Raw genomic sequence first — 17,000 nt, 5'->3', positions numbered from 1 at the left:
TGCCAAACCACAGGGACCGAATCTCACTTGTTTAATGGCCCAAGCCCCGGCAGGAGAAAAGGCCCAACTTTTCGAGCCCCGCCTCGAAAAGACAGGTGCTCCTTTGAGCTCTGGACTCAAAGCTGAGACTGGACAAGAACTCCCTCCCTGCCCAATAAAGTGACAAAGAGGGCGGCGACAGACGCTGCAGAGAGCACTTCCGCCTTGAAAAAGGTGTCGTCAAGGGGCAAGCTTCCAGTTCCATTCCTTCCCACTGCTCAAGGCCTTTCTTCGCGGGCTGTTGTCCACACCCCAAGGCTACCACACCCAGCTGCGCCCTCCAGCTTCTCCACACCCTCCCGAGCCGTTTGCACGTCTCGAGGGTGTGACGGTTACGCCGTGACATCACTCCAGGAAAAGGGCAAATCGACCAAGGTACTGGCGATCTTCATGCGGCCCGGGCGCCAGGAAGCGCGCGAAGAGTCCGGAGGCGGGACTAACTTTGACTGACGTCCACACCCACACATTGCCTTTCCGATCCCTTCTCAAACAAACCAATAACTGAGAGGACGGAGAAGGCAACGTGCCCCAGCCCCCAGGAGTGGCTCCGCCCCATCCATTGGGTCGTCTTTTGGTCGCCATGATTAGTGTGGCTGCCACTTTCTTGCTACTTTGGGCTCTCTGGCTATCTCATACCCTCTCTGAATTCCTTCTTGAGTCTTTGTTCCCTCTCACTGTCAACTTCCACTTTCCCGGGATTCTTGCTAGCTCGGTGCCTCTAAAGCCACACTTGAGATGGCGGCCGGAGGCGGGGCCAAGGCGGGGCCTGCCCGGCGCGGTGACGTCAGCGCGCTGCGTGTCGGCAGGTGGAGGGAGAAGGGAAAGTTTGGCCCGTGCGTGGGGCTAGGGTGGAGGGCGGGACAGAGGGGTTGGGCCCAGGCGAATACCCTGTCGCTGCTGCAGCGGAGGCCGAGGCCGGGACCTGAGCCGGGCTGGGAGTGCCGGTCGCCGAGGAGCAGGAGGCGAGGTCCGCCGGAGCTTCAAGCCCCCGCCGCTCTGCCGCGCGGTGACCCCGCGCCCAGACGCCGTCCGACCCGTGGTTGTTCCCGAGGCGGTTGGTGGGGGCGCGGCGGCGGCGGCGGCGGTTGGGGGTGGGGAGAGGCGCGGCGAGGAGACGAGAGGTCAGCGAGTTTGAGGGAGGATCGCGAGCCGTGCAGCCGTCATGTCCGAGGACTCGAGCGCCCTGCCCTGGTCCATCAACCGGGACGATTACGAGCTGCAGGAGGTGATCGGTGAGCGCTGGCGCCGCTGAGGGGGGAGGCGCCGCGCTGGGCGGCGGGTGACAACGCGGGAACGTGGGGACCCGCGGGAGCTCGGGGAGCCCAGGACTCACGGATACTCGTGGGCGCTCGTGGGGCCCGGGATTTGTAGGGCGCGTGGGTGAGGCTCTGGGTTTGTGCAGCGCGTGCGAAGCCGGGAGGGGATTTTGTGGCGAGCCTGTGAGGCCGGCGGGATGGGGTTGGAGCGGCTCGTGAGAGATTTAGGTAGTGCCAGATGCTTGAACCTGAGCGATAGATGGGTTTGGGAGGGGAAGAAAAGTGCAGGCACAGGACAGGCCTTTAGCAGGCTGTGTGAGAAATAGGCTGTTGGAATTGTGGGCACAGCCACCTATTTGGGGGATTGTGGGACGGGGGCTTTAGTTCATTCCCGCGCGGGTGTGAGATCACTTGAGTGCTCACGAAGTGCCAAACATTCCTGGGGTGGAGCTGGGGATTCTCTCCGGATGAAGCTGAAGGTACCGGGCATCGAGACAACGTAGGCACAACTTCCCACTCTTCGGGAGTGACTTTCTGGTCAGAGAGGTAGACATTGAATAACCAGACAAATGAAAAGAATTTCAAGGTTTGGCAAGTGCTAGGAAGGAAATAAACAAGATGTCCTGATAGAGAGTGACCTGAGGACCTAGTTAGTGTGATTTCAGGGAAAATTCTTTTTTCGGAGGCATTGACATTTAAGTTGAGCGCTGAAGGATGAGTCGTCTTCGGATTCCAGGGAAGAGTTTTCCCTGCTGAGGGAGGAGGAAGTGCAAAGGTCCTGAGGAGAGAAAGAGCTTGAAGTGTTTCAGGACCTGAGGGAACACTGGCACGGATGGAAAGGGGATCTTATCAAGCTTAGTAAGGATTTTGGAATTTTATTCTAAGTGTATTGGAGGGCTTCAGGCAGAGACAGGACGTCATCTGAGGGATCTGGCTGCTGTGTGGAGTGGATTTGAGGTCCAGGAATACCAGTTGGCCGAGACCAAAAATTGCACAAAGGTGGATTGTAATTCTCAGGCACAGTGATGGGGGGAGGGTGGGGACTTGGGATGAGGGGAGTATTTGTTGGACAACAATAATCCAGTGACTTTAGAAATCAAAAGGGGGTGGGTTTAGCTACACAGAAGCTCAATCTCACTGACATGAGCAGACCCCTCTGTATTGGAGGAAGGAGATTGTCTGCTTTGCTAGATCAGCATCCTGTCCTAAAATTAGTTTTATAACAAAGACTGGCTGAGAGATCTTTAGCTGCCTTAGAGGTGTGTTTATTGCAACGTGGCTGTATTTCAGAGAAACTTTATCTCATGTATATATATATATATATTTTTTCTTTCTTTCTTTCTTTTTTTGCCTCTTTTTCAAAACAAATCTGGGCTAAGTTTTATCTGAAAGAAATCACATCTTTTTCCTTAAGCCACATCGTGGGTGTCCTTTCTGGATATTTGACATACACTGGTTGGTTCTAAAGACAGCTCACTAGGTGTCTGTCTTGATTGATTGCTTCTGGGTCCCTCAGTCAGTTTCACACTGAAGAAAGAAATTAAGTGAGAGATTTCAAAATGATGTCTGAAAAGTAAAGAAAGGGGATCCTCATTATTGTTTTAGAAGAGAATTTTGCTTCCTTTCTGGGAAGGTATACATCTTTCTGTGGTCATTTTTTATGCCTAGCCATTAAGGTGGCATTGAGTTCTAGATGCTTAAAGACTTACTAATTTGGGCTTCTCAAGCCAATAGGGTGTCTGTAAGTGGGCAAAAGAGAGTCTTAGTCCTCTGGGATTGGGTTAGTTTTCATCTCATTCTTAAAGTGGGCCATGCTTAAAAGGTTACTCCAGTATGATTTGATCATCTTAGGTTTTTTGTTTCATTTAACTTTTTAAATTTTTTTATAAACATATAATGTACTTTTATCCTTAGGGATACAGGTATGTGAATCACCATATGAAGTTTACACACTTCATAGCACTCACCATAGCACATACCCTCCCCAACTGACCATCTTAGTTTTAAAAGTAACTTTACTGAGGTATTATTTACTGCTATAAAATTCACCTATTTTTAAGTACAAAATTCTGTAGTTTTTAGTAGATTTACTGTGGTGTGCACCAGCCAGCATAATCTAGTTTTAGAGTATTTTCATCACCCAGTAAGATCCTTGTGCCTGTTTACAGTTAATCTCTGTTCCCACCCCCCAACCCAAGGCAACCACAAATCCTTTTGTCTCTATAGGTTTGCCTTTTTGGACATTTTTCTATAAATGAGATCATAATAACATATTGTCTTTTGTGTTTGGCTTTTTTCACTTCGCATAATATTTCTTCATTTGTAAAAACCCAGTAAAATTGGTTACAATTTCTATACCACAGTCCACCTGTATAAGTATACAATTGTATAATTTTTTAGTAAATTTACAGAGTTGTTCAGTCATCCCTACAGTCCAATTTTAGAACATTTCCATCATTCCAAAAAGATGCCTCATGTCCATTTGCAGTCACTCCCTGTTCCCACCCCCTGCCGTAGGCAACCACAAAACTACTTTCTGCTGCTATAGATTTGCCTTTTCTGGATATTTCATGTAAATATAATCATATGATATGTGACCCTTTATGGTGGTTTCTTTGACTTGCCATGTTTTCCGAAATTCATCGATATTATAGCCTGTTACCAGTACATTATTCCTTTTTATTGGATACCATGTGATGAACATTGGCTTGTTTCTGCTTTTTGGCTATTTGGAATAATGTTGTTATGAGCATTCACTCAGCAGATCTTCATGTGAACATGTTTCCTTTTCCTTGTGTGGAATTTCTGGGTCAGTGGTAAATTTATGTTTAACTTTTAAGAAACTGATAAACCTTTTCAAAATGACTGTCATTTTTCATTACCACCAGGCATGTATGAGGGTTCCTGCTTATCTTTGTCAGCTTTGTTGTCTTTGATTATAGCCATCCTAGTGGGTATGAAGTGGTATCTGGTGGTTCTGTTTTGCATTTCTTTAATGACTAATGATGGTGAGCGTCTTCATGTGCTTATTTACTAGCTTTTCATCTATCTGCTTTGGTGAAAAGTCTATTCAAATGTTCTGCCCACTTGGGTTGCCCCTGGGTTATTTTCTTATTGAGTTATAGGCTGTGTGTGTATGTTCATTTGGTTGTCAGTCCTTCACCTGATATATAATTTCAAATATTTCTTCCGCTGGTCTGTAGCTTGTGTTTTCATTTTCTTAATAGCGTCTTTTAAGGCAAAGGAGTTTTGAATTTTGACAAGTTTTAATTATCCCTTTTTCTTTATTGATTGTACTTTTGGTGGCATATCTAAGAAATTTTTACTAATCCAGCTTCACAAAGATTTTCTTTCCTGTGCTATCTCCTAAGTCTTACAGTTTTAGCTCTTACATTTAGACCTTCAAGACATTTTGAGTTAATTTTTTAAGGTATGGTGTGAGGTAAGATGAACCATCTTGTTTCACAGATGAAGACAGTGGGGGCATAAAAAGGTAAAATGACCTTCTAAAGTCATAGAGCTAATTACTGGCATAGCTAATACCTGTGTCCAACTCTCCTGTTGCCTAATTCAGCATCCTTGTTCTATGTAGAAATTTGATTGTTTTTTGTATATAAAATGGAAGATAATAGTCATAGTCTGAAAAAATTAAAATAAATTGAAGTAAAATTAATTAAGGGAAATATTCTTATAATGAAGGATTAAGGGAAATATCCTTACAATGAAAGATCAAACAGGAGCAGATATTTTGAAGGTGACTCTTTTGGATGTAGTAGAATTTTTCTTTTGTGTATCCTATTTTAGTTTTAAATGTCACCCCCTCATTTGTAAGTTCCTGAAAGTTCCTAATATCCTTCCATTCTGCTCCCAATAGGGAGGGGAAAAATTTTTTTTCCTTTAACTGTAGCTTATTATATATTATTATAGATAATGTATTATATCATTATATACAATATATACACCATATAAAATAATATTATATTACATATGTAATGTTATAATAATATAGCCTCAACAAGCAGGTGTTTTTTTTTTTAATTAGTAAATTAATTTATTTGACAGAACAGCAGGCAGAGGGAGAGGGATAAGTAGGCTCTCTGCTGAGAAGGGAGCTGGACGTGGGGCTTGATCGCAGGACCCTGGGATCATGACCTGAGCTGAAGGCAGCTGCTTAATCGACTGAGCCGCCCAGTCACCCCAAAGTTGTGTACTTATTCTGTATTTGCTTCTGTGCTGAAATGTTTGGAATAGTATTTTGAAATAAGCTATAATCTTCAAAATGAATCTATGTGATTTCTTCAGATTACACGTAATTTTTTCAGGAAACACGTGATTGGCATTCAGAAAAAAAACATTTGGGGGATCATTTGAATGTTCTCTTTTCAAAGAATTGTATTTTAAGGCAGTGGTTAAATGATGCCTCCTTTCTTTCTTTTTTTTTTTTTTTTAAAGATTTTATTTATTTATTTGTCAGAGAGAGAGGGAGAGAGAGCTAGCACAGGCAGGCAGAGAGGCAGGCAGAGGCAGAGGGAGAAGCAGGCTCCCTGCCGAGCAAGGAGCCCGATGTGGGACTCGATCCCAGGACGCTGGGATCATGACCTGAGCCGAAGGCAGCTGCCTAACCAACTGAGCCACCCACGCGTCCCTGATGCCTCCTTTCTGATCAAAGCACGTGCATTTATTTGAAATATAATATATATTTTTTTTTTACACTTCCTATTTAGCCTGTACTATTTGTAGGGTTGGTGCACCTGGGTGGCATGGTCGGTTGGGTGTATGACTTTTGGTTTCTGCTCAGGTCTGCTATCAGGGTCATGGGATTGAGTACCTCTTCAGGTTCCATGCTCAGAGCAGAGTCTGCTTGGGTTTCTGTCTCCTTCAGGTGACAGCCCCTCTCACCCCCCCACCCTTGCTGTCTTTCTCAAATAAATAAGTCTTTTTTTTTTTTTTAAATTTATTTATTTGAGAGAGAGAGAGATTGAGTGAGAGCACTAGTCTGGGGTGAGAGGCAGAGGGAGAAGCAGACTCCCTTTAGCAGGGAGCCTGACATGGTACTCTGTCCCAGGACCCTGGGATAATGGATCATGGGATCATGACCTGAACTGAAGGCAGATGTTTAACTGACTGAGCCACCCAGGCATCCTGAATAATTTTTTTTTTAATATTTTGTTTGTTTATTTGAAAGAAAGAGACACAGCGAGAGAGGGAACATAAGCAGGGGTAGTGGGAGAGGGAGAAGCAGGTTTTCTGCTGAGCAGGGAGCCTGATAAGGAGCTCAGTCCCAGGACACTGGGGTCATGATCTGAGCTGAAGGTAGATGCTTAACAACTGAGCCACCCAGGCATCCCTATCCCTAAATCTTAAAAAATATGTATATATTTGTAGGGTTACTTGCTTCTCACATTCTGTTTTGTGTTCTCTCTTTTTGGGAAAATCCTGTAGTGAAAAGAAAAATTCCCTTCCTAGAAAAGCATACAAATTGGGAATTCAGAGGATTTCCTTTTAAAGAATTGTATCATCTTAAGCATACTTTGGCAAGATTTGAAGTTCTTTAGTATGATTGCTTGTAAAAGGTGTTAGTAGTATTGTCAGTATCGCTTACTCACCTTTTCAGTGTTTTTGAGCTCCTTCCTAACCATTATTATCGTATTAGAATTTCTGACCAGGTGTTGTACTATATTTGACATATTTTGAAGCAGCTGGAAGAGTATGGTCTTAAGGTTGTGCTGACCTAGATTCAAATCCTGGCTTTACCTTTTTGTTACCTATGTGATCTTGGGCAATTTATATAACTGATTTTAGTGTCAGCTTTTTGTCTATAAAATCGAGATAATGGACTTAAATTATTGGGGCTGTTATGTAGATGAAGCATAATTTTGTACAGAAAATGTTTGCATTGAATACTTCTTTTTTAAAAAAATTTATTTATTTATTTGACAGAAAGAGATACCACAAGCAGGTGGAGAGACAGGCAGAGAGAGGAGGAAGCAGGCTTCTCCCTGAGCAGAGAGCCTGATGTGGGGCTCCATCCCAGGACCCTGGGGTCATGACCTGAGCTGAAGACAGAGGCTTTAACCCACTGAGCCACCCAGGCGCCCTTCTTTTTTTTTTTTTTAAGATTTTATTTATTTATTTGACAGAGAGAGAGAGAGATAGATCCCAAGTAGGCAGCGAGGCAGGCAGGAGGGGGAAGCAGGCTCCCTGCTAAGCAGAGAAACTGATGGGCGCTCGATCCCGGGACCCTGAGACTATGACCTGAGCTGAAGGCAGAGGCTTAACCCACTGAGCCACCCAGGCGCCCCCACACTGAACGTTCCTTAACATAATGGTTTTTGTTACCTCTTTTTTCTCCTCCTTATGTTTTGTAATTTTTGATATTACTGTGAAATATGAAATACTGTGTGATTTGTTATAATGCTTATTGGAACATTACTGCATCTTTTTTTCCCTAGATCTTTGTTAAAGTTTAGATGGATTTCAGGATTTACAGTGGACATGATAGTATAGCTTCATAAGACCCTGCCACCTATGATATTGTCAACAATGTGGTATGATGGCAGATAGAGAAAACAGTCTGGCAGTGCCATGTGCCTTTTATTTTTCTACATTTTGAAAAATCCCCTTAAGTATTCACTGTTTACCTTGGATTAGATTTAGAAAATTATTCATTAAGATCTGTTTTTAATAAGGTATGATTTACCTAGCTTTGATATTTGGTGAGGGCAACTCTTTAGCTTTATTTTTATTTTTTTTTTTAAGATTTTATTTATTTATTCAACGGAGATCACAAGTAGGCAGAGAGGCAGGCATTGAGAGAGGGGGAAGCAGGCTCCCTGCCAAGCAGAGAGCCCAGTGTGGGGCTCAATCCCAGGACCCTGGGATCATGACCTGAGCTGAAGTCAGAGGCTTTAACCGACTGAATCACCCAAGTGTCCCCATTAGCTTTATTCTCTGCCTTCCTCTCTCCTTTTTTATTTTCTTTATTCACTAGCCACACATTTTGATGTCCGGAAGTAATGGTTGTCAATCCAGGTTGTCAGATTCCAGGATCTCACCTCGAGCCTCCATAAATGTGAAAGACATGCTCTATCAATAAAATGATGCTTAATGCTTAGTGTATTTTCTCCCCGTGTTGGGAGACTTCACTCTGGTGATATTATCAGTAAAGGCCAGTGTTGGGCCAACAAGTTCATAGGGTTGTATCAGGTAGGGCTTGTATTGGCTGCATGTGATGGATAACATATAATAGTGGCTTAATAAAGTACCTTTTTCCCCTTCTGTAACTGCAGTGGCAGCCTCTGTGCCCTAATTAAGCACGCAGGCCCCTAGTTTCTACTCCACTGCACTTAGCACGTAACTTCTCATTCTCATAGTTGCAGCATAGTTGTACTCCTAGCCTCATTCTTGTGTTCCAGGCTGGAAGAATATGGCAAAAAGACAAAGGCATGTGATGACTGAGTTGGCTCCCTTGCAAAGAACTTTCTTTACTGGAAGCCTTACCCAGTGACTCCATTTCTAGTTTATTGGCCAGAACCATGTAACTTGGCCATTTGCAAGGGAGGCTATGAAATAAAGCTTGCTGGTCACATTATTACTTCAAACAGAATAGGTTAAGGTTCTCTTATTAAAGAAGGGAAAATTGTATGTTGGATAGGCAACTAAAAATGTTGGCTCTGGTGGTTCTTTAAATTAAAATCGTTAAATAATACATTACGAGTAAATAATTTAACCATAGTAAACAGTTAATAAATGTTAGCTTTAATCTAAGGAGGCAGTTGCTTACCGGTTAAGAGCATGGTATTGAGTCATCATGTATTTCTGGTTTCTAGACCCAACTCTGCCTCTTACTCGTTTATGACCTAAGTCTTATTTTTATAATAATTATTATTATTGTATTAGAAGAAAAAATTGAAATGCAAGTAAAGAAAGTTTTCAGCATAGTACTTGGCACGCAGAATAAGTGTTTGATCCGTGTTAATGCACATGATGGTAATAATGAGCTCATGCCCATGAAGACTGGGCCACTTTTGTGTTTGCTTTGCCTTAAATGAGTAATTTTTTCCTTGAAAATATATGTCACTGCTTGGCCAGTTCATCTAGACAGCAAGTATTTATTGAACTTCTGTCGTGTGCCAGGTTCTGTTCTGGATGCTTGGGATACAGCAGTGAAATCCCTTTGGGATACAGCAGACGCAAATCCCTTTTTTATGGAGTTTAGAATCTAGTGGCAATAAAGGACAAAAATCAAGCAGGGAAGGGGGTTGGAGACTGCTAGGGGTAGAGATGAGTTTTTGTTTTGTTTTGTTTTAAAGATTTGTTTATTTTGGAGAGATAGAGCGGTGGGAGGGGCAAAGTGAGAGAGAATCTCAAGCAGACTCCGCACTGAGTGCAAAGCCCAACCAGGGCTTCATTGCAGGACCCTGAACCCAAATCAAGAGTCAGAAACCCAACCCATGGAGCCACCCGTTGCCCCTAGAGGTGAGTTTAAAATAAGTCAGGGAAGCCTCACTGAGCAGATGAGACGTTTGAGAAAAGACCTGAAGGAGTTGGAGAAGTGAATATTGTGGTTATCTGCAGGCGGCCTGCTCCAGGCAGAGGGAGCAGCAGAAGTGAATGCCTGGAAGTGGAACGCCTGGAAGTGGAATAGACGCATGCTCATGTGACTAAGGAATAGGAGGCAAGAGTGGCTGGAGCAGAGTGCAAGGAGGTGTGGAGGCAGATGGGAAGAGACCAGAAGAGTAAGGCAGTATGGTTGTGTGGTCCTGACAATAAGATGGGGTGAAGCCGTAGAAGTCATTATGGGTACCTGGCTTTTGCTTTGAGTAAGAATGAAAATCATTACAGGGTTTTGAGCAGGGGATTAATATAACTGTGTTTCAGAAGGATAACTCAGGCTTCTATGTAGAGAATAGTTTTGTAAGGGTGCAGGGGTGGAAGGAGAATTTATCCAGTGGAGAGGGGTAGTATTGGAGGTGGTGAGAAGTAATCGGATGCTGGATGTAATATATTTTGGAGTTAGAGAGTTGCCATTGGTTTAGATGTGAAAAGATTCTAAGCGTTTTGGCTGGAGCATCCGGAAGGATGGAGTTACCATCAGTTGAGATGAGAGATTACCAGAGTGAACAGGGGACAGAGAGATGATTCATTACAAAACCATCATGCTGTGTGAATAATTACTCAAAGCATATGGCAGTGTGTCTTATTTTCATCTTCGTATGGAGAGAATAGCATGATTTTCATGATGACTATTCTTACAGCTGTTTTACCAGGTCTAGGAGCTTTAATTTTCAACATGATGCTGATAAGAGAAAAGGGTTTTCAAAATTGTAATTTCCTTGTATTTTCCTTGATTCAGGTGACAGTGCCTTAATCATCTTTCAGAATGAAGAGTCTGGCCTGGCTTTTTTTTTTTTTTTTTTTTTTTTAAGATTTATTTATTTATTTGACAGAGATCACAAGTAGGCACAGAGGCAGGCAGAGAGAGAGGAGGAAGGAGGCTCCCCGCTGAGCAGAGAGCCTGATGCGGGCCTCGATCCCAGGACCCTGGGACCATGACCTGAGCTGAAGGCAGAGGCTTTAATCCACTGAGCCACCTAGGCGCCCCTGGCCTAGCTTTTTAATTGAATGCAAAACCTTACTAAAGAACACTTAAAATAAAAAATAAAATAGAAAAGAACACAAAATCTTTAGAATATGTATCTGTTGTAATGATGGCTGGCCAAAATTTGGAGGAAATTTGTCCTCAACTGATTTTATTTATTTATTTTTTCTCATGCTTAGGAATAATATCCATTTTTAACTTTCTTTCTTAAACTTCTGGGTCTTCTAAAGTGGCCAGATGCTAAAAATTTTTTTAGTCCTCCTCATGCCTTTGGGCATCTCCTTTTCTGTCTTGAGGGATGAAGTTACCCAATTTGAAGAGTTTTAGGAGAAAGGTCATTCATATTTTTGTATACTTAGTCCATTCTGTACGTAATGTATGTTAAGACTACAGTTTAAGAGCTCACTAGGTGGGGTGCTTGGGTGGCTCAGTGGATTAAGCATCTGCCTTTGGCTCAGGTCATGGTCCCAGGGTGCTGGGATCAAGTCCCACATCCAGCTCGCTGCTCAGTGGGGACTCTGTTTCTCCCTCTGCCTGTCCCACCCCCAGTCTGCTTGTGCGCGTGCTCTCTCTCTCACTCACTCTCCCTCAAATGAATAAAATCTTTAAAAAAAAAAAAAAAGAGCTCAGTAGGAGGTGACAGAAGAGTAGAAGAAATGGGGAGGTAGGGAGCGAGGCAGGGAGGATACAAAACTGTGTAAAGTATTGAAAGTCTGAATTAGGGTGTATTATTGGAAACTGATTTACATTTTCCATTATATTATTCTTAATATTCGTCCCATGCTTAGTATAGGGCATTAGAGCAGTAGCTTTTACACTTTTAACTAAAACGTTCCTAAGAGATCTCTTTTACAGTTGCATGTGTATTTATACTGAAGTAAAAAGTTAATACAAAATACCATTTACTTTTACTTTGTGCTATGCATGCTGGTATTTTCTATTTGACTCTATTCACTCTAAGAAAAATGGTTGAAACTCTGTAAATTGACTTGTAGTTTTTTGTTTTGTTTTGTTTTCATGTTTTAAGATTTAATTATTTATTTGTCAGAGAGAGCACAAGCAGACAGAGTGGCACGCAGAGTCAGAGGGAGAAGCAGGCTCCCCACTGAGCAAGAAGCCCAATGTAGGACTCAATCCCAGAACTCTAGGATAATGACCTGAGCCAAAGGCAGCTGCTTAACCAATTGAGCTGCCAAGGCCCCCTTGAATAGTAGTTTAAAATTTTCTCATAAAGGAACATGCTTTAAAGAGATGAGTATTTTTAAATTTTGTATCTCTCTCTTTTTAAAAAATAATTTATTTTATTCTTATTTTAAGTAGACTCCACAGCTAACTTGGAACTTGAACTCGCGACCCTGAGATTAACAGTCCCATGCTCTACCAACTGAGCCAGCCAGGGGCCCCAAAATTTGTATTTCTAATCCTGTGTTTTCAAAGTCTTTTAAAAAATTGGTGAATAGTTAAAATGATTATAAAGACATTTTAAAAGTATTCTTCCCTAACCTCTTATCTACATTATTGATATTTTCTGTGAGTAAATTTTTTTCTAATGAAGATAGAACATCATTAACTGTTCTGAATTAGTGGTATTGAGTTTTTACTGCATTACCATAAGACTTTATGTTAGAACTTCAGAATATTTTTCAATTGCTGAATAATGTTTTGGTATTTGGGGAAAATAATATGAAGGTCAATGAAAGTGATTTATTGTTAGCATGGTGGAAGTAGAGCCTGCAAGTCTCTTTTTATCATTAAATGTGGGAAATGCTTATGACTTTGTCTTTTGGCCTTTTATTAAATCACATCTTGCCTCCAGGGAGATTTATTAAATGAGTGATTCTTTGTGTAAAAGAAAGGTATTTTAGCGTGTAGACAATTATGATTGATAATACCTCGGTTTAGTGTTTCATTATTAATGAAGTTAATTCTGTGTTTAATAATGACTAGGAATTAATAACAGGTGAACTCCCCAAATTGCTATGTCCGTATTTTTAATGCCAACATGGTTTTTGTTTACATATCATAAGACATTTGTATATTTAAAGCTAGTATTTCAGATTTTGTATAAATACACAGTAAATAATCAATGCTTGATTATCCTGGGGTAGAGTAACTGGTTTGGGAGTTAATGCCAGTTTAAAAGAATACCACTAGGTAGCACATTTGCAAAAATTAAAATGAAATGAAAAAGCATCAGGGAATACATTTACATATTAGAAGACATCTGTTATCTAGGACTGAAGGTACCCTGTAGAGGCCTCATTGTGTCTTCTGTGACTTGAGAATGCCTCTCATCTTAGCCTGACAGATACGTGACCTGCATGATTAGCGTCCTTCCTCTGGGGTTTCCCAGAGTGAGGCAGTAGCCTCTCAGTGAAGGCAAGAGAGTTGTTAAATGTTCTAAAGGGATTCCATGCAGAAAGAACTTGAAAAGGAAAGGATGGGAGTGGGAGAATAGTTAATGCCAGGCCCTACTGTACTGCCTAATTCTGTCGCATACTCATGTGCAAAACAAAGGGAGTTCAGTGAAGAAGCAGACTGCAAACTATTTCAATAGAAGCCTATTGGAACCTTCTTATCAAGGAGTATGTTAGTAGTTCTAAGCTTTTGTCAAAATAATTCAGGTACACTATTGGATAATGTAATTGAATACACATGTGTTCTTGAATATTGGATTATATTTGGATTTTGCATGTCATGAGCTTTGTGCATAGTTTTGCTTAGTTTGTTATAGATGTAATTTGGGTTTATCTGTGTCAGTGTTGACTATGGATGTGTATAGCTTTGGTCAGGGACTTTCAAATGGATTTTGGTATAACAAATTCTGTTGAATTATACAATTGTATATGTAAGTTGTTTAAATTTTAATATCTGTAGCACATTTATATTATAAATTGTGCTCAAATCAGTAGAAGTCTGATTTTATACTTAAAGAGATTTTTTAGTAACAGCTTTATTGAGATATAGTTTATATACTATGAAATTTGCCCCTTTGAAGTGTGAAGTTGTGTATTCATAGAGTTATGCAACCATCACCACTGTCTAATTCCAGAACATTTTCATAGCTCTTGAAACTCCATATCCATTAGCTGTACTCCCCATTTCCCCCTTCCTCTAGTTTCTGGCAACCTCTAATCTATTTTCTGCAGATACGGATTTGCCTATTCTGGATATTCTACATAAATAGAATCATGCTAATATGAAATGTTGGGGTCTGGGGGTAAATGGTCAAGAAAGAATTCTTGAGACTTCTTCATTGCCAAAAAAGTGTGGTTTTATTAAAGCATGGGGACGGGACCTCTGGGCAGAAAGAGATGCACTGGAATTGTGAGGAGTGACTGATTATATAGTTTCAAGTTGGAAGGGAATTAGGGATAGCCTAAGTCTCTAAAGAATTTGGAACCAAGGTTTCCAAGACCTTGAGGGGCTAGCTTTGTTAGGAAAAGGTCATTTACTACTGTCCAGTGAAACTTTAGTCATAAGACTCTTCAGATGTGTATCAGTGGGCCATATGCTTGAAAGATGATTGCTAACGTATATCTTGGGGGTAGAGATAAAGGTAGTTTCTAAAGCGATTTTTACAGGATCCTAGAGGTCTGGCTAATGTCAAGCTAAGGTTGCCTTTTGCCGTAGCAAAGTATTAACATTGAAGCAGTGAATAAGATCCTTGAGGAAGGTCCGTCAGCCTGTCTCAACTAGGGCTGTAAGTTGTAAGGAACTTTAATTTTTTTTTCTTTTGCCTTTTGTGTCTGGCATATTTACTTAGCGTGTTTTCTTGGGTCATCCATGTTGTAGCATGCATCAGTACTCAGTTCTTTTTATTGCCGAATGGTATCATTGTATGGATATACCATATCTGTTCCTCAGTTGGAAATTTGGGTTGTTTCCACTTTTTGGCTTTTATGAGTAATACTGCAGTAAACAACTGTGTGAAAGTATTTGTTTTTTGTTTTCTTGAGTATATACATAGGAGTTGAAGTGCTAGATTGTGTGGTAATCTATGCTTAACATTTTCAGAACCTGCCAGACTCTTTTCTGAAGCTAGTACGTTACTGTACAGTCCTACCAGCAGTATAGGAGGTTTCTCTACATCCTTACCAACACTTGTTATTGTCTTTTTGATTATAGCCATGAAGTGTTATCTTGCTGTGGTTTTGTGAAGAGAGTTTTAAAATTGAAAACTTCGTATTACAAAGTGTTAGTTACTGTAGCTTGTGTGTTAATTTTTATTCTGAAATATTTGAGGGAATATATAAGAACAGTAAGTAGTAATTAATGAAATAACTTTTAACACTGAAATAACTGATAATTACAGAGGGTAAATTTAAATGACTGTGATGTTTGAGACTGACTTTTTTGGATATTTCACTACTGTTAGACCATATAAACAAAAACTCTCAGTTCTTAGTCTTTTTTCATTCCCATATTCTGGTGTTCATGTAAGTTGACTTGTAACTTGAAAATGATTTCAAAATCATTACCAAACTTTTTTTCTTTCCTAGAAAGAAATTTCTGAAATTTCCTAGAAATCCAGGTATCTTCTGGAGGATTTGAATATTTCATTTTAAGATGATGAGGTATCTCTTGGTCTCACTCTGAGGGGGCCCCCAAATGTGGTATGACAGCCAGGTAGAAGCCAGCAAGCAGTGCAGTGAAAGGATTCACCCAAGACAGAATAAAGGAGACAGAAGTTTATTGAATATACCACAAAGGAGAAGCAAGATAGAGAGAGGGACAGGGGAGACGGGCAAGGAGGGAGGGGTAGAGATTCACACACACACACACATACAGAGACACAGTGAGAGACAGAGAGAGGGATATCAGTAGACCATGGTTAGTTAGAGCCTAGGGGTATTTTGATATGGGTCGCCCAGGGGCTTGTGGGTCACTGTGGGCCCTTTCTACATTCCATTGCTCAAGCTTGTTTGCCTAAAAGCGGTCTCTACAGATGATAGAAATGGAAATTATTTCTTCTAGTAATATACATAATAGTATGACTTGTAAATTGGGGAAAATGGATATTTAAGGACAGAATACTGTGTATTTTTGTCTTCTGCTGATGATAAGCTCCTCCTCTCACTCTATCTCTGTTAACTACTCTTAATTGTTCCTGTGGAGTTTTCAGAAAACTTTAACACACATATATCCTTTTGTAGAGTGTTTTTCTCTTCAATTTTTTCTACTTAGATATTTAAGTTTTAAAGCCCCAGGTGTTAAATTGCCATGTACTTATCTTAGATGACCTAATTAGCTTTTTTTTTTTTTAAGATTTTATTTATTTATTTGACAGAGATCACAAGTAGGCAGAGAGAGAGGCAGAGAGAGATGGGGGGGGGAGCAGGCTCCCTGCTGAGCAGAGAGCTCGATGCGGGGCTCATTCCCAGGACCCTGAGATCATGACCTGAGGTGAAGGCAGAGGCTCAACCCACTGAGCCACCCAGGTGCCCCTAATTAGCTCTTTTACAGGCTGTCATGATCTTATTAAAGTTAATACCTCATTCTCCAAACTGAATGCTCTCCTGAGAATGTTTAAGTAGTATTTCCTCCCAAATATTGAAAGTGTGTTGCATTTTACATGAAGCATTGTGCTCAAAGTTATTTTTCTTAATATACTGTGCAGTACATAGAGCACTTTTTCTTTCCCTGTTTTCCCTTTTGCCTACGTTTTATCAAAAATGTAGGAAGAGGACGAGAGAAAGGAGGAAAAAATGTAATGATTGCTCATTTTTCCTTTTTTAGTGTTTACAATTCAGTTTTTTTCAAGGCTGAGTATTTGTACCAGAGAATGTTTAGTCTGTGGTCATACCAATGATTACGATAGTGAGAAACCCAATTTTAATGGAATGGGTATAGATGGGGAGTTGGTGAGGTTAATTTTTCCTCATGTGTTTTGGTTAAGATTTAAGTACCTTAAAAGCATTATAAACCTGGCTTATGCCAAATATTTGAGACACAGCAATGTCTTTTAACAGTTTAAACATCTAACAAAAAGATAAAGGGTGAAGAAATGAACAATAGTGACATTTATTGAGCATTTATGTGCCCCCGGCACACAGGCAGTTCATGAAGACTTAACTCTGCTAACGGCAGTGGGGCTGAAGTTT

The 17,000-nt window shown here is 41.0% G+C and overlaps 1 protein-coding gene across 1 annotated transcript in view; it reads left to right on the top strand.

The window, feature by feature from the left end:
• Positions 1 to 894: 894 nt before the first annotated feature.
• Positions 895 to 17,000, top strand: part of OXSR1 (oxidative stress responsive kinase 1) — a 107,700-nt gene continuing 91,594 nt past the window's right edge. Inside the window, exon 1 of the mRNA XM_044252683.1 lies at positions 895 to 1,271. Within this exon, the coding sequence (XP_044108618.1) occupies positions 1,202 to 1,271 (70 nt within the window). The 5' untranslated portion in view covers positions 895 to 1,201. The remainder of the gene's footprint in view (positions 1,272 to 17,000) is intronic.

The sequence above is a fragment of the Neovison vison genome, chromosome 6 (assembly GCF_020171115.1).
Source record: "Neovison vison isolate M4711 chromosome 6, ASM_NN_V1, whole genome shotgun sequence".
NCBI classification, from domain to species: Eukaryota; Metazoa; Chordata; class Mammalia; order Carnivora; family Mustelidae; genus Neogale; species Neogale vison.
This window is presented reverse-complemented; position numbering and strand designations above follow the sequence as displayed.